The 23,707-nt window shown below is 40.2% G+C and overlaps 1 protein-coding gene across 1 annotated transcript in view; it reads left to right on the top strand.

The window, feature by feature from the left end:
* Window positions 1–3,979: 3,979 nt before the first annotated feature.
* il34 (interleukin 34) overlaps window positions 3,980–23,707 on the top strand; it is a 48,095-nt gene continuing 28,367 nt past the window's right edge. The window contains exons 1-2 of the mRNA XM_050072410.1: window positions 3,980–4,225; window positions 14,169–14,453. Of these exons, the coding sequence (XP_049928367.1) occupies window positions 14,408–14,453 (46 nt within the window). The 5' untranslated portion in view covers window positions 3,980–4,225; window positions 14,169–14,407. The remainder of the gene's footprint in view (window positions 4,226–14,168; window positions 14,454–23,707) is intronic.

The following is a 23,707-nucleotide window of genomic DNA, read 5'->3' as shown; positions in this document are numbered from 1 at the left end:
TGGTGCGTATGGCCAGGAGTCCCCCTGAACGTGTCCTTCATGTTTCTCAGTCCAAGAAGTGGCACAATAACGTGAAATATGCCCAAAGCTTTCAAATCTGTAGCACCTCAACTTGTGGCTGTCAGTGCTGCTGTATGTTTCTTGGTGCGCACTGCATCCACCATTGTCGTGAAATCCCTTGATCCAACTGCTGGGCTGGTGGACCAATTGGCAGATTGAATGTTGGCCCATCTGAGCTTAAAACATCTGTGACAGACAGACTCCACTTCCTGCAGGGTTGGTTTATACATGGCCAATAATTGTTGCAGTCAGCCACTAACTGCTTACGGCTACTTTTTAAATCGGCCGTGGTGGGTTGGATGCATAACACATCATCAAAACGTCACACTTGTGCCACCTATGATCCTGTCCTGCTAACTGTCTTGTTTATGCAGACACCATTTTGGAGCTGTTACTACCCCCCATGGCAGCTTCAAGGCAAGACCACTCTGTCCCCCCATTCATACCTTATATAAAGAACCGTGAGGCGGCATAATGGCATAATATTCCTGCCCTGAACAGGCAGTGTAAGAAGGGCTATATCCTAAATCTAGTCCTTTGGACACATTAGACAGAGCAACAATAAACCTTACAGATGGTCCAGTCATTCCCTCTCATGTAACACTGTGTAAAATACCACAATTACAACAATATTTCTTTTAGTGTCATTTACATTCCTTCGGCAAGGTCAAATACAAGTCGGCATCCAATCAATACTATTGATTGGACATCCCACATTTACTTTGTATGATAAATGGACAAAGAGACCACAGCCAGTCTGTTGCTCTTAATCCCCAGTGTTATTGTGTTCCTAATTAAACTGGAACATTAAACAAATGACATTGTCCCCAAAATGTCACCAGTCTTCCCAGCCTGGCTTGGAAAATTCAACCCCACAGTCAAGAATGCAGTAAAGCACTAAACTGCCCCAGAAGTTCCCGCATGACTCATCTATCACAAATATGCAACAACAGAGGGCAGTGAGTGTGATGGACAGTCTGCCACGTAGAGAACAACAACTTAAAGTAACAGGTCAAGGAGCTCACTTTGGTTATCCAGGTCAAAAGCCCCGCTGTATGAGTTTTCATCATTCTGCATCACTGACTGATGGATCGTCGTCCACAGCTTTAAGCAGTGTCTCTGCTCTGTAATTAAAATAGTGATGAATGTGAAGAGACAACAAATTGATAGGCCTGCCAACACCTTCTGGGTCAGCACAAGATAAATATTCTCCATGAGTGAAGGTGGTCCCCCATCTTTGATCTCAAGGACCGCATTCAATGAAAACACAATATTGGTGGCAATCTCAAGGACATTCAAGGACATTTGACCAACAAAAACACATGAGCATATATGAACACATTATTCAAATGTCTGCAGTGTGCTAACAGCTCAATATGTGTTAAGGCCTCATCTATTAGGATTCATATTGTCAACCAAGCTCCAGGTGGTGTTTGTGTAACCATGAACAATGGAAAGGGAGAGCTGGACACAATAATAAATCCAAGTACAACCACAGTCGTCTACTGTTGGCCACTAAGCATTTTTACCAGAGCTGAATCACAACTGCTGGCGGGGGAGAGAGCATTTCTAAGGTTTTACTAACATGTTACTTTTTATGTCAGGACTTTTTTTTTTTTTTTTTTTTTTTTATATTTTACATTTTTTAAAAGTACATTTAATGTCACTTTTAAAATGTTTTATAAGTTATTAATAAGAAAAACAATCCAAAGTTTTTCTTATTGATAAATATAGCTAACTTGTCTATAAAGCATGTATTACCAACCAATAAAGCAATTAGTTACAATATATAACCCCTAACACCATTATTAAAGGGTGACCTATTAAAAATTGGCACCATTTGAATTTTCATATCCCATTAGAGCACTCAGAAAATCTTACTCTGCTGTATGATTTCAGTGACTTTGATTATTGATTATTTTGTTTTCAACTCCCATGATGCTACTACTTTTTTTTTTTTACCAAGTCCTTAAAAGTAGTAATACTATTTTTTTTTTTTTTTTTAAAAACAATATCAAAGGCGACCTCATATGACTAAATGGAAATATTCATAAAAACCCTGCATCCATGCTGCTGCTCCCCTGCGGGCTTTCCCCTCTGAGCTCAGCAGCCAGTCTGGAGCTACACATGCGGTTGTGGTGAAGGTTTGGCTCTGAGTGTTTCGGTGTGATCTGGCTCTGGTCTATAATGATGCCATAATGTCCCTCCATCATGCACGCTCAGAGTCAGCCAGATACCCTCCACAGTTCATAATAGGCTGTGCCGATAATATAGGTAGATAGATAGATAGATAGATAGATAGATAGAGGTGAATCAGAGTCAGACCAGGCCATAACCCGGGGCGACCCTAAAAGGCGGCATGTGACCGGGTTCATTTTGGCAGATGATGAGTTTCCTGTGCGTAAAGTACAGAGGGACACAGTAGTCTGCTGTGGCGACAGCCGACTTGACGCACCAAAACAAACAACAAATAGACAATATGAAGAGCATATCTAAGATGCCACTCTGTCAGTCTATGGTTTTAATGTTCGTTGAATCATGATTTGATTTGAAAATAAGGTTAGATTATAAGGATTTTTTTTTGTAGTTGCTTTCTATAGTCCAGGAAATCTTCGGCACAAGATTACGCACGGACATGTAAATGTGACTTTTTGATATAGTCCTGAAACACTTCGCCAGTGAGAGGAGTTATAATTTAAATTGTCTAAAATCTCTGAAACGCGCCATGGGTCCTCAGTCCTCCTTTGCCTCACTCCGAGGCTTTTTATATGTTAGCCTATATAAGGCACAGGTGGATCATTACTTTGTCTTGGCCATGAGCGTGTGCGGCTTTTTTAGATACTCTTACCTTAAATATATATATATATATATATATATATATATATATATATATATATTTGGAAGAAAGCCCTTATGATAAAAAGACTTGATTTAAAAGAAGAAATTCAGCAGATTTATTTAACAAACAAGTGAAAAACTTATTTTCTTTTATTTCTACCAGTCTAATCATTGTCTCCCCTCAATATGATGTATAAAATGTTAATGTATATTCTCTATAATATGAAAACAGCAGGGTTATTGTGAATGGACGCGCACAGAAACAGCTGGAAAGCTGAATAAAAACATGTGTGCTGCAGACCAGAGCACTATCAGCAGGAGTCCAAGTATCATCTATTATGAGAGCCAGCAGCACCACGGTGAAGCTGCGTTTACTGTCAAGCCGGATGGAATACAGTGGCCTACCGACAGTTCTGGTTAAAACCCAAATTTCAAAGTAAAATCCGGATGAACTGACACCTCTGTGTTCTGTTAGTGATGCAACATGCCGAGAAATGCAGATGTGTACTGCGTTAAACCACATGTTGTTTCCCGCAGGGTGTGACGACACGTCTGTCAAGCAAGTAGAAACAAAACTGTGTGAAACCCTAATGATAATAGGCAACAGGCAGATTGGGCAATGCCCAAGTTCACTGCCAAAGGGTTTAAGGCTGTGTAAATGAAGACACCGCAGGTTAAGGTTGGTTTAATAAAAGGCGACAAAGACACTAGCTTGGAACCCATCAGCCAGTCTCTCAAACGCCCCCACTTTAGATGAATAATCAGATTTCTCCGATCCTGAAACCTGACTAGAGGCAAATATGGTTTTACATTTAATTACAGAAATAAGTTTGTTATTTTTAAAAGATGTGTTTGCAAGACTTCCTTGTGGTCAAGGGGAGGATCTTTTGCGTAATACAGTTGTCAATTGGTGTATCTGAACCAAAAAAGGCAAGATGTGTGTGTCAGAGAGAGAGAGAGAGAGAGAGAGAGAGAGAGAGAGAGAGAGAGGAGGAGGAGGAGGAGGACTGTGATACACGCAAGGGAGGCTCCGAGCTGCTCTTATTTTGAAAGCAGGCTGCATTTGTGTGCGTGTCTGCGACTCGGTGTTGACTGGAAGGAACTGCAGGCCAGCCTGTTGCGCACTTGGCGGCACACACAGACAGAGCGCACCACAGCTGCGTGGATGGACGGAGCCACTAAAGGACTTCCCTTATAGGCGATTTTACTTGGATGCTTATCGGGTCGGCTTTTCTCTTGGTTTAACAAGGGCTTATTACAACGTGCAACCTCTTAGCGGATACAGCCTTTACGCATCCCAGGAGCCGGGGCAGACGGGACTCTCGAGGTGCGTGTGTACCCATGTGTGTGTGATTTTAATTTGTCAAACTTTCCTCACGGTCACACAGGTGTGCTGCTGCTGTGTGTGTGTGTGTGTGTGTGTGTGTGTGTGACGCACGAGAGAGTGTGTGCAGCCTGTAGCCTTTAGTTGTCCAGCAGTACTTTCACTTTCGTCAGGTGCGTCGGCTATTTATTGACCAGGCTGCGCTTAGCCTCTGGCTGAAGACATTGACAGTATGTGCCGACGAGGTTTGCAAGGCAAATGAACTCTCAGCCTGGGTTAAATAATGCAAGCAGACGCAATTTCACACTCTCTGCAGCAGCTGTCATAAATCAAGCACGAGAAGGTGAGACCTTACCACCTAGGGGTTTTGGCTCCTCACAGTACAGCTAGACTGTATAAACATCCGTATCCAAGAATTGCAACACCAGAGCAGGCGCAGGAGTGAGAGAGTCCAGGTTTCACAATTGAGAAGTAGTCAGGCTGCTGAGACAATACTGTTTGCGCAGCACATTAAAAAAAACATTACTCTGAGGGGAAATTAAATAGCTTCCCATCAGAATAAATAATTATCTCTGTTAGACATGGTGAGAGCAGTTCATGCAGCCACAGACAGTTCACGCTCTCCATCATGCTCATTTGACCTGAGCTTCAAATTTTTTATGTGGTTGAAAGAGCATTATTGGCCAGGATATGCAAATACAGCAGGCCTTTTCTCTGGCCTCTGCTGCAGAGTCTGCAGGGCAGCGCCTCTGTTACTGTAAAATTAGACGTCCTGCCCATAGGCTTCTGTGATATAGACTGCAGCCTATAGGCAAACTTCTTTTACAGGCTAGGCAACACAGGGCAAGAGGAAAAGGAGGAAAACTGCGGTGAGTCAGCCCAGAGCAATGTGTGTGTGTGTGTGTGAGTGTGTGTGTGTGTGTGTGTGTATGTGTGTGTGTGAATGTGTGTGTTCTGTCCTTGTAAGGGCCAGTGTGAGGTTTGGACCTGATAACTCTGTTTGTGTGCGGACACTTTGACCCAGTCTGCCCTCAGTTTGAGGGATAGGACTGCTTGGTTTTAGTGTCAGGTTTAAAGTTAGGATGAGGTTTAGATATACAATGCTGATGGATAAGGTGAAGGTTACAGTGGATGGATATGAAAGACCTGTAGACTGGCGGGGCTGTCAGAAGTACAGGAATACTACAGTAAATACCAGCCTATATATGGTATATTTCAATATACATGTGCATTCTGTAGGACTATGGTCATACAGTATGTCCTTGGAGAGGGAGGATTTGACAGACCCTGTAATTTTCTGAGTGCACACTGAAAGCAGCTTAGAGATGCAGCTGTTATGCGTCATTGCTTGTGTGGGTGCAGAAGGTTAAGCATGTCAGCTACCATGTTGTGACATTCGGGTTTTATGTCTGGTCAGGTGAGCATATGGGGTCGTCTATGGTTCGATACCTGGCCTGTGCGGTCTACATGTTGACGTGTTCTTGCAAGATAACAGTGCATGTGATTGCAAGATAACAGTGCATGTGAATGTTTAACTGATGAACTGATGATGTATGGTAGCCTTGGTCACCTGTGTATGAATGGGTGAATGGTAGCTGTAGTGAACAGCACTTTGAGCGGATGCTATGACTGGAAAAGTACATTTACCAGCCTGTGTCCTATTGATAAAGTTTTGTAGTTCAGGTTTTTGAGCATTGTGGGCAAAGTCAAGATCGAGACTGCACATGAGTCATGGGAGTCTTTGAATGGGCTACCAACAGGTCACTCCTCCCAAATTATTATTATTTTTTTATCTCTACCTAATATAACTTCCCTGCCATTTCCTCTGCTATCCCCAAAATGACATGTAAATGTATGGAGCTCTTCAAGTTTTAATACTTTTTGCAATATAGTGTTTCAGTCCAAGCATGTTTGACAGCTAGTGCCACCCGCCCCACAAAACTTCTCACAGTGCAACTACTCACAAGACAGTCATCATGTATAAATTTACATTAATAAAAATAAAATAATAATTCTAACACATTGATACAGTATGTATGTAGGCTATGTAAGCTCATTACGATGTTAAAAAAATGTCACTTACTAACGCTCTTTTGGTCTTTGAGAGCAAGTAGACATCCCTGTTTCCTCTGCATGTGCTGCATTCATGTGGTGCCAGAATAATCTGAAAAATGAGTTCCCAATCATATTTCACACCTCATTTGGTGTGTTTCCTTTGTGCTTTGTTATCAAGGATTTGTTAAAACGCTGTGAGCAATAACATACAACACATCGCCTCTGGAGCGTGCATGTTGTTTCCCCATTACAACTTAAAACTCATGAAGACACCAAAGTCGAAAGAATGACCATCCGAGGAGCATGGCCATGGCCTTGGCTGGCGGAGGTCTCGGCTTGAGTCTGATTCAGTCAGTCTTGTCTAGTTCATTCACAACCTTACGCTATGGATTCATGAACACCCGGACGTTCTACAGGCTGACACACATTTTTGCCCATACAGATATTACGTTTATGATTCATTCAGTGTGCACTTTCTTTAACTTTGGGTTGCAGAGTGGAGCATTTTAAAAAAAAAAATGGGGCACTTTAGAAGAAACTGCCTGACACGCGGCCCCTAAACCTCCATTTACCCTCTTTCAACTACTGTTTTTTATCGTTACTGTTTATCTTCTTGCACTCTTACTGGAATGAAATTATACTTAATGAAAACTAGCTGTAGCCTCCTCATGAGGTGATCACACATGCTGCAATTACAACCTACACACTGTTCCATCCATTTTTGCCAGCTGTGAAACCATCAGCTGGGTTTAGTCATTTGTTGATCTTTGCCGCTTGGTTGCCTGCCACAATGACCTCACCACTGGTGGCACATCTAACCAGCTGGAAAGTCACTGAGTTAGGCAGCTGGCTAAGCACTGAGGTGTGACGTCCAGCTGTGGGGAGTGAACGAGGAGGAAGGTAAAGATATGACAAGAGAAAAACAGGAATAGAGGCATGAGGGAGGGAAACAAAAGGAAGGAATGACTCATCTTTGACACAGATTATTGTGTGGATAAATATTAAGTGCATACTGAGTGAGACACGTTTAAACATCTTCTCATTTAACTCTGAAGAATATCACGCATCATGCTGTGTTGCATTGAGGTGGTAACGTTCTGTCACAAAGTAGACAGTTTTCATCTGAGTGAGTGTGACATATCGGTGACATTCACCAGGGATAATACAGCTCAGCTCCTGTGTGTTTGTCACCCAAACATCAGGAGCATTCCTGAGATTTGCTTGCATTTGCTTGAGATTGGAACGTTTTACTGATGAGGCGCAGCGAGCATGCAGTGGTGGGCGTGCTGCTCTGAAAGTCTCTGACTCATGTGGGGAATGCCTCTGCTCTACCTGAGATGTTTCTGATATTCTGCCCAACGGGGGTTCGGCAAATATTAGAAACACCTTTAAATATAATGCCCTCCAGTACAGCACCACAGAGGTCACAGAGACGTGAAATAAACTTGCCTTTTATCTCAGTCATCTTTCTGAGTCATCCGTGATTGGCTGTGAAGTTGCACTGAGCTTCAGTTGCATCTAAAATGACCTCATAGTTCGTCAGATTGTCTATGTGTTGACAAATATGTTGTCTATACGAGAGGAGGGTCTGTTAACCATATGTGAAGATGATGTCCACACATCGGTCTGAGTTGAAGATATGCCAGAGCAGCAGGAGTCCTCTGAACTGCAAGTAGACCTTATGCTGTAGAATCAGCTCATGGGAAGAAGTGATTTTATTAAGGATATGTGGAAGCTGCCTGTGCTCAGCTGGTAAGTGTTTTCTGTGGGTTTCTTGGAAATATCTGCATGGATGCTGATGTGGGCTCTACACGGATTCTCCAGTTTGATTATTCATGTGATGTCTGTGAGACACAGTGTTCCCTCTGGTATGAAGAAGTATGAGGAAGATTTTTTTTCTATGCATGAAGGAGCAGTGGGCGCCACGGTAGTGTAATGGTTGCCACTGTCGCCTCACAGCAAGAGGGTTCCGGGCTAAAACACATTGGCCAGCTGGGGCCCTTCTGTGTGGAGTTTGCATGTTCTCCCTTTGTCTGTGTGGGTTTTCCCCAGGATCTCCAGCTTCCTCCCACAGTCCAAAGTCATGCAGGTGAACTGGTGAAAAGCAGTAAGTTCCCCGTAGGTGTGAATGTGAGCAACAATGTTGTCTGTCTCTATGTGTCAGTCCTGTGATAGTCCGTTGGCTGTCCATCGTGTACCCCGCCTCACAGCTGGGATAGGCTCTAGCCCCCCCATGACCCCTAACAGGAGAAGTGGTTACGGAAAACGAATGAATGAATGAAGGAACAGTTTGTGTATTTAAGTCGGGTTCATATTTTGAAATTAAAATTCAGCAACCCACATTAAGACTGTGTTTGAGTGTTTGACTCAGGGAATGTTTCACGAGTGTTAGCTGAATAGGAAACATGGCATTAGACTGTAAACACAGGACCATTTCTGGGGGCCGACTATCACCCCAGTCAATAGCAAAAGTACTTAAAAAAAGTCTTAATTAGTTTATATTATCCCCCAAAACCAGATCTCAAATACAGTTACTGGCTCTATAGTCTGAGTGGGCGGAAGTTCGCTGCATAGATCAGCCTCTCATTGGGCAGAACGAGCCATGTCCCGCCCTACCACCTCCGGTTGTGTAGCAGTTTTCAACCGTTTTCAATATGTCCTTTACTAACTTTTTTTGTAGCCATTTTTCTGCAGTGGTTCGCGTCCTGTAGGCGATATTTTTGTGGGCGTGTTACACCAAAACCTGTTTCCCCCGGCAATATTTTTGCAAGCGCACCGTTGCTGTGGCACCGCCCAGAACAATTGTGATTGGTTGAAAGAAATACAAAAGCTGGGGCGTTTTTTCTCCAATCTTAAAGTGAGAGTCGACCCAGCCAGACCTTTCTTTTCTTGAGAAAGGTCTGGTGAGCGAGACTACTGGCTCTATGCCTTAGAGAAACAGTTCACCCCAAAATCAAAAATACATTTTTTCCCTCTAATTACTAACCAATCCCAAAGTTGAGCCTTTCTAATATCAGTGTTTTAAGATGATCTAGAAATGCTGAGATTGTGCTGTAAAGATGTACAGTAGATATCAGCCGAAGACACGTAATTATAGACAGATAATATATGACAGGCTCACTGAAGTAAAGGAGCACCTCACAAGGAAGTGAGTACAGATCTTGCACACAGTGAGAAGTTTGCTTTTTTTCCACCAACAGTCAGATGATTTTTTTTCCATTTCTCTCTGTGGTTCCTCCTTGTGGACTGAAGGAAGAACTGAAGAAGTACAAGTTGGCACCAAATAGTGAAATCAGAGTTATCCACAGCCACCCTTTGGTGAAATAACAAGCCACAATTAACAGCAGTTAAAAAAAAGCAAAAAAAAACCTCACAACTAATATTGAGAGTGCAGTATTTTTGCAGTTGTTAAAGCAATAACTGCATTTGTTACTAACAGGAAATCACTAGTAGCACACGTCACAGGACCATCAGCCCTGTCAGTACGATCACTTTGGCCTCGGATAGAACATAAACACAGAGCAACATCACAGCATCACAGGAACCAGCCTAAAGCTTACAATAACTTTTAGAATGGGAGGTGTGTATTGTGTTGACTCTTCCAGCCTCAGCCTCAACCAGACTCTAGTGCTATATCAACAGGTTTAAGGATTGACCATGCATCTCTCCAGCTCAGCAAAGACTTTCAGAAAATCCTCAAAAGAAAATGTTCGTTTCCATTCACTACTGTTATGTGAATATCAGGAGATGGTTCATTGAGATAAGCAGTAGGTGGCACTAATTCTCCCGTCAGGTGCCATCCAGAGGTTCTCGAAGTTTTGATGAATGAGTGCCAATTTAGAGAGCCAGCCATAATTTCCATACTTTTACATTAAAGTGCTGAGCCAGCCTCCAAAATTGCTGACAAAGCTACAGTAGCAACGCTGGCATTAATGACAGAAGTAATTCCCACGACACTTGTGAGATGACATCAGTTGCCATGCAACAAGTCTCTGGGGGTAACAGCTAATATATCGTGGGTTCCACTGTAGCAAGCTGATATACCCAGGCCGAGACTTCCTCTTTCGTGTGCCACTCATTTCGGCTAATCTCTATCTGCATATGAATGCGGATTGCATTGTTGATGACTGCATTTTATTCTGACTCTTTTGCTCTCCCTACCACTCAATCTCAAATGTGATTGGTCAATACTGCTCAGACTATAAATGGAAAGCAGAATGCTTTGGATATTGAAATCTTATATTGATATAGAGATTATTAGTTGCCATGCAACCAGTAGCTTTCTACAAAGATAGGCGGATCACAAGACGATGATAGCTTACATTAAAAACACCGACCGGTTTCGACTCTCTGATCTTTGTCAGGGTGCAAAGGGGGTACTTTTACTTGGGTAAGGTTTTGAATGCAGGACTACATGTTGTGGAGTTTTCCTGGTACCAGTACTTTTACTTAAAAATCCACTCTGTAGGATTTAGTGGGATATATTGGCAGAAATGGAATATTCATTCATTCATTTTCCGTAACCGCTTCGCCTGTTGGGGGTCCGCGGGGGGGCTGGAGCCTATCCCAGCTGACACTGGGTGAGAGGCGGGATACACCCTAGACCGGTCACCAGACTATCACAGGGCTGACACATAGAGACAGACAACCATTCACGCTCCCATTCAGTTTAGGGTCACCAATTAACCTAATGGATGTTGGGAGGGAAACCAGAGAACCTGGAGAAAACCAACACTGACACGGGGAGAACATGCAAACTACACACAGAAATCCATGGTAGAAATGCACCATTAGAATATTGCATTTGTGTATGTATTCTTCACTGGGTTATAAAAGGTCAATATTGCTCAAAGTTACTGTTCCTACACCTAGACATGACACCAGCTTTATTGTTTAGGATATTGGACACATAACCATAAACGTGAGGTTTTTAACACAGTATTAATTCAGACATTAGCCTAACGTCAACTAACATTAATGTAAGATCAGTAAGCTAACATTAGCTTAGCTATTTGGTAAAAGCTGATCGTGAACATTTTCAATGGAAAATTTATTATGGGCATGTTTTGCTTTCCCCAACATTTTGAGAATTGCTTTTTTTTTTTCTTTTTTCTTCATTGCTTGTTCACCTGCCTGCATTCTGGACACCTAGAGGTCTATTCCTTCTTACACCTGAAAAAACCCCCCAATGCATCCCTCTTCATTTGGAAATAAATTATAAAGTGGATTCTCTTCTTAGTTAATCTATATAATTTATGCTGCTTTAGCTGAGATTTCTTTCTCCTTTTGACTTACAGCGAGCCATGCCATTTGCTGAGTGGCCAGGAAAATTCAAACAAACATTTTGTTGAACAAGCAGACTGTTAGTTGTTAGTGTGTTATAAGCATGACCAAACATGTTGATGAGTTTCACATGTTGCACCCTGATAAGTGCATTTAAGCAATTAATTAAGCAAAATTGGCAAACATTATCTCATTGCAGCTTTTCAAATGTGGGCATTTGCTGCTTTTCTCTGTTATGTGTCACTGTAAATAAAATGTCTCTGAGTTTTTGACAAAACAACCAATTTAAAGAGGAGCTTGGAAATTGTGATGGACATTCTTCATATTACTGTCATTCTGGTGGCCGTGCTATTTGGCATAGTGGTGCTTCGAGCAAAATGCTACACATCAACATGCTGACATGCCTACAATAACAATGCAACATGCTGCTGTAAAATGTTACCATCCTCACTATCTTAGTTTAGTGTTTAAACAAAGTTATTACAATTCATCCTGAGGGTGACATGGCTGTCTACACCAAATTTCATAATGATCTATTCAATAATTCAATAAATGTCAACCTGCTTGTGGTGCTTGAGTAAAAGTTAAGCCATCACCAGAGTCATTCTTCATTTGGGGACCATGAATGTCTTTATGAAATTTCATGGCAGTCTGTCCAGTAGTTGTTAAGTCATTTCAGTCTGGAGAAAAATGATGGACTGACCTTACCAACTGGCACTGCCATCCTCAGCAACCCAATCGCCAGGTAAAATATTGGCATTGTATTTTTCTATTTGTAGGTTTATATGTTGTGGAAATGTCGAAATTTTCCATTTCTATGTTTTAACAATGTGGACATGTGGTTAGGTTAAGGCACAAAAAACAATTGGTGATGAAACCCAATTTTAAGGGCACAATCCCAGATGGAACAGCAATGTCTTGGTGGAGAACAACCATTTTTTATGGTACTAACCCCTGTGGAAAAACAGTGATGGGCCTCTAAAAATCACCCACATTTGGTGGCTAAAAAGCCACTGTAAAAGCGTATGTCTTATAACCAGTTGGTGTTGAACAGTGGTCTGCAGCTTCAAAGGCGTCTGGCTGAGGTGTAACACCATCCACCATCCCCTCCACCTCCACATGACAAAGTCAGCTCATATACTGTGCAACTTTATAAAGGTTGTTATGATATATATGAAACATACAAATGTAGTGTATTTGCTGTTTGCAGAAACGAACAATGCAAATGTTTTCTCCTGGCGACTGGGCTTTCCTGAGAGCCATGCTGCTAGCATAGCTAAAAACAATAGATACATAGATAATAATGGTTAGTGGCAGCCCTAATCCTCCTACTTAGCTGACCATCTGATGTAAAATACAAATATCATGTCTTCATCAGATTGCAAAGACTCTGTAATTCTATAAACTGTCCAGCCTTTTACATTTCACATAAGATTTGTCCCTTTTTAAAAGCTCATTTAGGAGATGAATAAATCTTCTGAACACCTGTAATAATAATCTGTAATATTATTACTTTCAATAATGTTGTTGTAAGCTACTGTTATTACCTGCATCTCTCTCTCTGTCTCTCTCTCTCTCTCTCTCTNTGAGGCAAATTGTGATTTGTGATATTGGGCTTTATAAATAAAATTGATTGATTGATTGATTGACCTGTATTTTGATATTTTAAACAGCTGTGACTGGCTGCAGCATTTTGTTGGTCCCCTTGAAAAACTATAAGTACCTCTGGGCTGAATTGTATCATGTATCCCTGTTTTCTCAAAATGGTGATCTCATTGGTGAGATACATGACATGCCCATATTTCATCAGAATGAGTGAACGAACAGCCAAACAGCCTTACTGTAAAAGTCCTTTGACCTGAAGAGAATTCATCTGAAGAGACAAACATTCAAATTCACATTCTTCCCATCAGAGGCTTGTACAGATCTGATAAGATAAGATGCAATAAGATACGATAGCTAACAGATTCCTGAAAACAGTATCGCTAGTTTATATGAAATGACAGGATAGGTCATGGGTGCTGCAGTTGTTGGCTTGGGCTTACGTTTATCTTTTTTCTATATCAAATATGAACATTAAACAGGGACAAACTCTGCTCATGTCACTCAATGTTTTTCATTGCTCTTCATCATTACTTTGACCATTGTTCCATATTTCATGCTGTTACATGTATTTTGTTTTACACAATCTACCTTCTAGGCAGCCAAAGTTTTCATTGCTTTCAGTGTCAAAATTGAACTTGCAGAAACCTGGAACTTGCATGAGATAACTTTTCCTCCACAATGAATATTGTGCTATCTTTATGAATCTAGTTTGAGTTTTAGTCATGCTAACAGCGTAGCTCTAGCCTAGGTATAGCAATATTGATTGGTTAGTTGGTTCTATTTGTGTCAAAATGGTCTCAAAAATGTGAATAATCAAGGACTAAAAGACCATGCATCTCCATGTAGAACCCAACATTTTAAGCATTTTTTGTGAAGTCTATCACAGGTCTGAGTTTATGAGCATATCAAAAATGTGTAGACATGTTTATTTGAAGACTTTATGGGCTTTAACTTAACAGTGGAGTTGACAGCCAAGTTTTTTTTTATCCCCCATCTGTTTCAGACTGTCAACAGCAGGGAGCAACAGAAGGACAAGGGCCATAAAAACCAGGATCTGTGTCTGCTGGCATGTTCTGGAGATGCTCAAAGATGAAATGAAGACCTGAGGCTCCACATCCCATGTGTGTCCCACTGAACAGACACACTGAAGAGTTGCAAACGACAGAGTTGTGTAGGTTGTCGATCCTGTGTGTGTGCATTAACATTAAAGCACTGTGGAGCTGAGGACTTAAGCGCAAGACTATGGTCCAACTGTCCAACTCAGTCTACCTGCTGGGAGGCCTTTTTGGTAAGTGTGTGTGTGTGTGTACATAATTTTCAGGTAGCTACAAGTGCGATATGTATCTGAAAACTACAACTATGGAAGCAAATAAGAGACATATCTAAATTTAATAGCTACTGAATACTTAATATTGAAATGTAAAGACCACTGAATTCAAAACAGTGAGACATTTTACTTTGAAAACCATGTATCTGAATTTATTTATTTTGAATTCACCACTTTGAAATGAAATTTCTTGATTTGCAATGTAAAATCTGACTTTGAATGTATAGATTTTTATAATGTTCACAACTTCATATCCAAAAATTCAAGTTTCAGAATTTCAAAAAAAGGTTGCTAAAATTTGATTGGTCAAAATCAGATCTAAAAACTTAAGTTTCAAATGATCAAATAGAACAGCAGAACAGTTCAATAAGACAGTACATACACAGCACAGATTCAACAACTTACTGGAGCCCCATCATTCTTCCTGGTAGTCATTATTGTTTTTCAGTTTTTGAACCACTATCTTGGCCCACATGACCGACAGACTGTGCTCTGATAGGCCAGAAGTTGGTTTGAGTGCATTCAGGCTTGATTGTCTATCCTGTCCTGGGTAGCCCGGATGTTGCCTTTTAAAGTTTTTGGAATTGTAATTTTTGGATCTAAATTTGAGCACTCAAATTTTACTGACGGTTTTATTTGAAAAATTTCAACATGAAATTTTAGATCTGAATTTGACCAATCAAATAATTTCCCTGAACCTTTTTTTTTTATAATGAAACTTAAATTTTTGGATCTAAATTTATGAACATTCATTATATTCAAGAATAGGCTTTCAAAACTGCAATTTAAGAAATTTCACATTTCAATTCCAAAAGCCCAGTTCAGACCAATGATTTGTGATGAGATGAAACCTTTACAGAACGTTGTAGAGAAAAGTTGCAACGGTGACAACTGGCTGTCTGAGCTGGACTCATGCCGGTCGATGGTGTCACTTGTCAACTCAGCTGGTCAAATCACCGGCCGCTGGTTTTAGAATGTATGCAAAATGTTTCAAAATGACCACAAACGCCGTGTTCGCTTGCTGTAGCAGGTGCTGCATCCCTGCTGAACCCTCTGTTTTTGTCCTTATGGTGTGTCGGCATCGGACGGAGGGTCACTGCTTCTCGCTGTATGTGCTTATGCCCCCCCCCCACACACACTAACACACACACACATTATCATTGACTGATTAATTGGCGCTGGGTATATTACTGTGGCGTATTGTCACCGTTTCATCACTACAAATGCAACTGCAGCCAGTATCTCACCATCACTATCCTCATTCATATTTAAAGGAGCTACAAATTATATTCAGCCAAGAATGAGCCTGAGAAACTGGGAATCAGAACTGGAGTACAGAGAGTTGTTGCATAGAATTGATATACTGTCTTGTTTTGTTGCATTGGTGCAGGTTTTCAGAATGTTGCATTGCGAGTAGTTGCCTGTTTCAACTCGTCTCGTGACAAATTTTTGGTCTGAACTTGGCTAAAGAGGTAAATTCAGAACAAATAAATTCAAATACATGGTTTTCAAAGTGAAATATTTCAAAGCTATCGATTAAGTGGTGTTTAAATTTCAATGTTAAGGATTCAGTAGCTGTTAAAATTTAAGTACTTTTGTCTCTTATCTGTTTCCATACACAACATAATCCTCAGGTTCAGTTGAGGCTAACATGATGCTCGTTCTTTGATTGACTGTGTTTGTTGCTGAGCCTGAGAGAGAAAGTAACACAACAAGGGAATACTAAACACCATAACTTTGGAGGACACCCACTTGATCTGCTTCATATGAATTTTTGCTTTACTTTAGAATTACAGCAACAATTAACCCTTTCAGTGTACATATGAGCAGACTTGAAAAAATGTGAACCTATCCTTTAATTCTGATAATGCCAGTACGGCAAGGACATCTGTGTTATTCACAACTTCTATGGAGTATGAGGTCTTTTTCAGCAGGAGAATGAATGCCTGCAGCCACTTGCAGTAAAAACACCAATATATTCCTCAGGCCTGGCCCCTTAACTGTCCTCCTCGCCTTGATCCAAAAAATTTATCTAAAGAGAAAAATGAGTCTCAAAGAGTTCAAATGAAAGTGAACCTCTCTGTGGAGACATTAATCACAGCATTTCATTTGGATTCACTATGAACAGTGGATGTTCAGGTGCTAACACAGTTTATATAGAAGAGTCTGCCCATTTGTCAGCTTTTAGGGTTGCAACGGTAGGAGATTTTCACAGTACACTAACCGTCTCTGAAAAAAACCCAGTTTCATGGTATCACAGTATTACAGAATTTATATTATTATCAGTCAGAATGAATCTTAAAGGAATAAATATTGAAGGGTTATTTTTGGTTGAACAAATGTTTTATTTCTATAAGTGAAACTTGAAACTATTTTGTTAATTTAAGTATGTGTAAAAAGTCTCCCCTTTAAAAATAACTAAAATATAGGGGAGATTCTCCATCTAGTTGAATTTTTTTGATTATCGTAGATAAGCAAATGTACACAGTACGATGAACTTCATTTTTTATGTCACAGTATACTTTAAAACCAGTATATCGCTGTAACCGTAATTCCAATGCTGGTTTTAGACTGTTCAGATCCTTGTGTCTTTTTGCAGCATTAATCAGAGGCCTTTGTTTGCACATAGAAAGTCGGCATGGATATAGCATTTTCCCATATCGAAAGCTCTTTTTACACAGAAATCTTGCTTTAGGGCCACTGCAGGGTCCCTTCCTTTGCATTTTTACGTAGAAGTAATCAACAGCGGCATCATACAGCTCAGCATGCCAGCATCCCAGAAGCAAAAGAGGTGTGACATGTTACACAACAGTGTTTGCTTCTATTGCGACATATAACAGACGTGTCTGCAGTGCTTTATGAACAATAACGATGGCATACCATGGCAATTACAATCATTCACTGTTACATAGCTGTTATATGGCAGCTAATCTCGTCCTGTGCTCCGAGGGTAACCTAGTTGTTTTCCCAGTTTTCGGCTGCTGTTCTTCTTTGAGTTAGCTGCTAACTGCTTTTAGCTGTTAGCTTTTTTAATTGTCGCCATGGGTCGCACACATAACAGGTTGTCAAAACCTCACACCCACCCCCTCCATGGTACCATCCTAAAACTTTCCCTTTTACAAATGATGTCCGCTGCTGGCTTAAAGGCGAGACAACTCTGTCCCCCCATTCTATGACGGAGGAATAATGGTGCGAAATTCCTGCCTTGTACAGGCAGTGTAAAAGGGGCTAAAATCAAAAGTGACATTGTGTGGACCCCAGGAAGATTAGCGGCTGCTGCGCAGCTGCTAATGGGGATCCAAATAAAATAAAGAAAAAAATAAACAAAATAAACATGGAGAAGCTTTAATTACCCTATAGTTTGCTGCAGGCCAGCACATGAATAAGAGCCTTAATTAGTCTGACATTTAACTTGTAATTCAAGAGTAAATAGTGCTGGGAGACCCGAGGAGAGGAACAAAGGCTACAGATGTCCCCGGTTAATCTCACTTAACACAGGGCCTTATGGTGGACCATCTAAATGACAACCTTTGCCCAGGGATGACAGGGTGTAGACAGATTTACAGAGGAATTATATAGAGTATATGTGGATCTGTTCTCGTCTTGAAGAAACCTCACTTGTGTCCCAAGGGTGCTTTGGTCTGAATGATGAGGAAAATCAAACAAGCCTGTAGAAACAAATCCACAGACAAGACCCCCAACTCATCATCTCAGAACCACCTTGGGTGCCATAACTTTAGTAGCTGGAGAGCTTAGGCAAAAACAGTTGAGGCCATATATTTAAACACACAAAGACAAACTCGTTTTTTCACAACTCCACATATTTCATGTTTCCATGCATTGCTGTTGTTAAATCAGTAGGGTATCTACATTATTTCCACAAGAGATCATTTTCAAAAATAAAAAATGAAAATAATAGCCTAGATGAGTCAGATTGAGGATGTCATGAAAACCAAGACTGCATCAAGAACAGTGTCATTGGGAGGATCAGGACAAGAGATGGTTGATAGAAGAATGACTATTTCTATTTGAAATTATATTCATAAAAACATGTGGCCTAACACCTGCAGCCAAGGGCAGCATCTAAAGTGTTTTTCTGCCACACCAAAAAAAGAAAAAGAGATCACTATCATTTACAGCATATAAAGTGGCCTACCCCTTGGTCACATCATCCTGGTGCCTCGCATGACTCCTTGGGACTTGTATCCACCTTCCATGCTCCTCCAGCTGATCAATCAGAAATGGTGCTACATCCAGGGGGCAGAACATTGATGTAAAAGAGAAGTGGATACAGAGTTGGAGGCACATGAAGCCAAAAATATTAACTTCCATGTGTAAAGTACTGAATCTTCCATTTCTGCTTCCGCATCGAAGAGCCCATAGGGCAGCCACACTATAGAGGCTTTTGCCAGCCAAGCGGCTAACTTGCTAGTCTAGTGCTCCCCTAACTTGAATGGAGATCAAATAATTTAATAGTGCAGCTCTTTTAGTCTCAAAATGTTATCGGACTGAATGAATCAAATCCTGAAGTCTAGGGGGAAAAGTCTCAATCACATCATATGATGGACCTGGAAGATGTAATTCCAGGGTTAGGCCACTATGTCAGATTGATTTCAAAGCCCAGTGCTGTTCCTTCTCCTTTTTCTTCCTTCTGTAAGGAATCAGAATCAAATACAGAATCAGGTTAATTAGTCACTTCTATAATGCAAGACATATTTAGACTTAAAAACAAAATCCCTGTAAAAAAGTGCTTAAGTGTCTATGTGTGCAGTGTACTGTGGAAAAACAGGCAGTGCAGAATTTAAGTGCTGGTGCTCTTTAAATGTATCATCCGTGTGTCACAATGTATCATCCCGTGGTGTTGGAGGGAGGGATGGGGTCAGCACTCGGACAGTGTTCAGAATTCTGATAGCTTTGGGAAAAAACTGCACAGTCTGTCGTGCATAGGTGCTCTGGAACCTTCTTCCATATGGCAGGAATGTGAAGAGGTGGTGGGAGGGAAGGGGTCAGTCATTATGCTGGTGGCCTTTCTGACACACTGGTGTGTGTAGATGTCAGCCATGGAAAGGTGATCTTCTCAGCTGCTCTCACTATTTGCCCTATGCCTTTTAAAATTCTTCTGTATGTAAAACATCATCCACCATCCACCAATAACAGCTGAATGTCACCATGTCTCATGGATGAAGTACAATTTACTCAAATCATTAGCCATGTTCCTCAATTTATCTGCTCTCCACACGCCATTTCCTCATTCAAATAGGAGTTTCATGTTATAACAATACATGTTTTATGACTTATTGCATTATAATTGAAATGTGTCATGTTATAACAAGATACAGCCTATTGTTATAACAAGAAACGATTCATGTGATATCATGAAAATATGTTGTTAAAGCGTGAAACATTTCAAATCATAATGCCAATAATGAAATACTGATCAGTTTTTCTTTTTCTTTTTCGTTTTCAATGTGGCTCTGGCGTGGCAGCAGTACACTTATGCATGTTTAATATGACTCATAGGGTTAGTGGAAAATGCTTAGTTAAATGTTTTAGTTAGTTGACAACTTATTTTAAGAAGTCAAAATCAGAAACATTTTTAACAAGGATGAAATTCAAATAAATAAGTTGGAATATCTTTAATAAAATAATTTCACCACAAAATATCACCACAACATTTGAATACATTTTAAGTTGGCTCAACTTAAATAAGCTTTTCCAGGTCAAAGCAATTCATGTTGGTTGAACAAAATTGATTTATTTTTTCAGATTATAAAAGAATAGGATTGACTCTATAATGCCAGATTTGGAACTACCTAAAGAGATGCATGCAAATTGTTACCTATTTTTTTAAGATGAACTAGTGGATTCATGGGGTTAGTGGATAGTGCTTAAAATACAGAATTCTTTCAGCATTAAAAGAAGTTATATTTGTTTTATTAATGTGTTTTAGTCAGCTGAGAACTTCTTTCTTTTTTTTTTTAAGATTTTTTTTGGGCAGTTTTGCCTTTAATTGATAGGAAAGTCAAGTGTGAAAAGGGGAGAGAGAGAGGGAATGACATGCAGCAAAGGGCCAGAGGCTGGAGTCGAACCTGGGCTGCTGCGGCAACAATCTTGTACATGGGGCATATGCTCTATCCACTAAGCCACCAACGCCCCAGCTGACAATTTGTTTCAAGAGGTTGGTCAAAATCAAAACTATTTTTGACATTCTTGAGTAGGATGGAATTAAAGGAAATAAATTAGAATATCAAATAATCAAATCAAATAATTTGACCATTAAATATCACCACAACCTTTTAATACATATTAAGTTGATTCAACTCAAAATAAGTTTTTTGGAGGTCAAAGCAAGTCATGCTGGTTGTACTTAGCGAATGGAGTTTGTCAGACTTATAAAAGACTCATAGGATTGCCTCAATAATGCCAGAGGTGAAACTACTTCAAAAGATGCATGCAAATTGTTACCCTAACTTTTAAAGTTGAACCAGTTTTTAGAGTGCTACCTGTCTGGCTTTAAAACCATGATGACAAACGTCCTACCTTCCCTCCTTTTCCCTAAAGGATACTCTAAATCAACTACCATAAAACACATTTTAGTGCTGTACATAAAACATTTATTATAAGATGTGTTTTTCAAAGACACGTTATTTTCAATTGCAAAATACATATATTTACATGTATTCCAGGCCAAATACATGTAAAATTTTAAAAACCCTGGCACTGTATGTATACACTTTGGGCTGCACCATAATGGGCGGCAGCAGCTCAGTCCATAGGGACTTGGGTTGGGAACCGGAGGGTCGCCTGTTCAAGTCCCCGTCCGGACCAAAAATATGGAGCGTGGACTGGTAGCTGGAGAGGTGCCAGTTCACCTCCTGGGCACTGCCGAGGTGCCCCTGAGCAAGGCACCGAACCCCCCAACCGCTCAGAGCGCCTGTCATGGGCAGCCCACTCTGACATCTCTCCACTTAGTGCATGTATAGGTCCAGTTTGTGCATGTGTGTGTTCGGACCTGTGTGTAATTGACAAACAGAGTGATTAATAAAGTATATAAAATTAAATTACATCGTCTGTTCAATTCTTCAAACGTGCACATTTAAGGGCCAAAAAATATTTCCAAATTTCCAAGAATCTTGTGATCAAAGTATGACAGCCAGTGGAAAAAATGCACGCAGACAAATTACACTTCGATACCTTTACTGGTGATGGATTTTTAACATCAATACAACGGTCAGTTTACAAGAAACACAGTTGAACATCTGTTATATATTTGTGTCAGATGTCCCTGTAGCCAGAGCAGAGAACACAGTCCTGTTCAAAGAGAATATTACCATACGCCCAGATCCTTTTGTTGAACTGTTGAATTGAGCAGACATAAAATGTGACATGCTGTTAAATGTGGCAGATTTGTTTAGTTTGTTTAATTTGATATATCAGACATCACAGTAGTATTAGAATTGTAACATACATCTATACACAAGGACTAGATGGGTTTAGCCTTTGTAAAAAAAACTACAACACCTGTCCACAGGATAATCTCTAGTTAATATCCTTGCAAATGGATTTTATACCTTACCACAATGAGTTGGCTGTGTGGATGTTCAGAGAACTTTTTAAACATGTCCGTGCATGACCATGTTCAGCCAGGCTTCCTTAAAGTTGTGTGAGAATATATTAACAATACCAGAGGAAGTTGTTCATACAGTATATTAAACTCTCAGTGAGGCATGGTCTTCATTACAGACAGTGAAGACAGATGGGTTGCAGCAGATAACTGACAGCTCTTCCTCATACAAGCACACATGTCATCAACTGTGTGTGAAGGAATGCTTTGTGGTGCTAATATACAGTCAAACTGTCAGGAGAGCCAAGAAGTTGTGGCATTTTTCCCCTGGGCAATTCAAATGTATACTCTTGGATATAATATGTTTTTAATTTAGGTTGTGGTCCATCTGCATTTAATGTACATGAACACAAAATGAGCAACCATAACATTGAATTATTGGTTTTATTTTGCCACTTTGATAGATGCCTGTTACATTTATCAATAGCATTTTAGTTCCTGGGTCTTCAACAGGGGGTCCACGACCCCTAAGGGGTCCTCGGAGTTACTGCAGGGGGTCTGTCAAATTATTGTTTGATAATTTAAGTTTTAATTTATTTTTTTTCCTCCAACAATTAAAAAATGTATGAAAATAAAAAGATTATTAACATGAATCGAACATATTATTAGCAAGGATAAGTCAGCCCATTCTTTAAAAAAACCTATTTAATTTACAGTACACAACATTGATGACAGGTGTGCAATTCCGTGAGCTAGCTAGCGCTAAGTCATTGTGTTAGCTAACATTTACGCACCATTTAAACATATTGACCAGTTAGCCTGAGCCACGATGGATTAGTTTAACTTTTCGAGCAAGAGCCTCTGATATACTATCAACTCAGTAACCACTGATGAAAGAGCAGTGGGTGGCTAATGCTTCTAGCCATGATAAACCTGCTGCTGACTTTCAAGCTACAGACAAGTGCAAAGGAGACAAGACTCTTCAGAAAATAATCTAAAGTGTAGCTTAATTTTAAACCCCTGTTTAGCATATTCAGCTTATATTCATTAAAGATGGCAGTAATAGTGAAGTAGTGAAAACTACATCTTACTCAGTCTGTGTACTTTGTCACCTGTCTTTCTGGCAATACATTTCAGATTTTTTTTTTCTCTTAAATTTAGCACCTTAATCTCAAATAATATCCGAGATTGGCTAGCACTAGCCCTAACGATGATCTCTTTGCCCTAATTCTAACCGCTTCCAACCTCAACCAGTAAACATGACGAGTAGGGATGGGTGTAAATGGCTAAATAGCTGCAGTGTGATGAATCTCACCTTGGTGTGAATAATCAGATGCAGTCTGTATGTGTGTGTGTGTGTGTGTGTGTGTGTGTGTGTATGTGTGTCTTTGCATGTGTAAACAGCAGCGCTATTCAATTACATATTCAATTGGGCCAGATTTTAAAACCAGTAAACGTCGGTGGGCCAGGCATTTTCAGCAGCCTGTATTCAAAAACCCCTTTTTTAGTTTTTGGTAATGACACATTTTAAACAAATAAGAATGACTGAACCAAAAAAATAACAATGCCAACATAACAAAAAAAAAATTGATCATATATTTGACTCAGACACATGAAGTGCAGAAACAAAATTAAAAAAAGCTCTTGATGC

Source organism: Epinephelus moara, chromosome 20 (genome assembly GCF_006386435.1).
Source record: "Epinephelus moara isolate mb chromosome 20, YSFRI_EMoa_1.0, whole genome shotgun sequence".
Lineage (NCBI taxonomy): Eukaryota > Metazoa > Chordata > Actinopteri > Perciformes > Serranidae > Epinephelus > Epinephelus moara.
The sequence above is the reverse complement of the archived record's forward strand: the minus strand, read 5'-3'. Positions and strand labels throughout refer to the sequence as shown.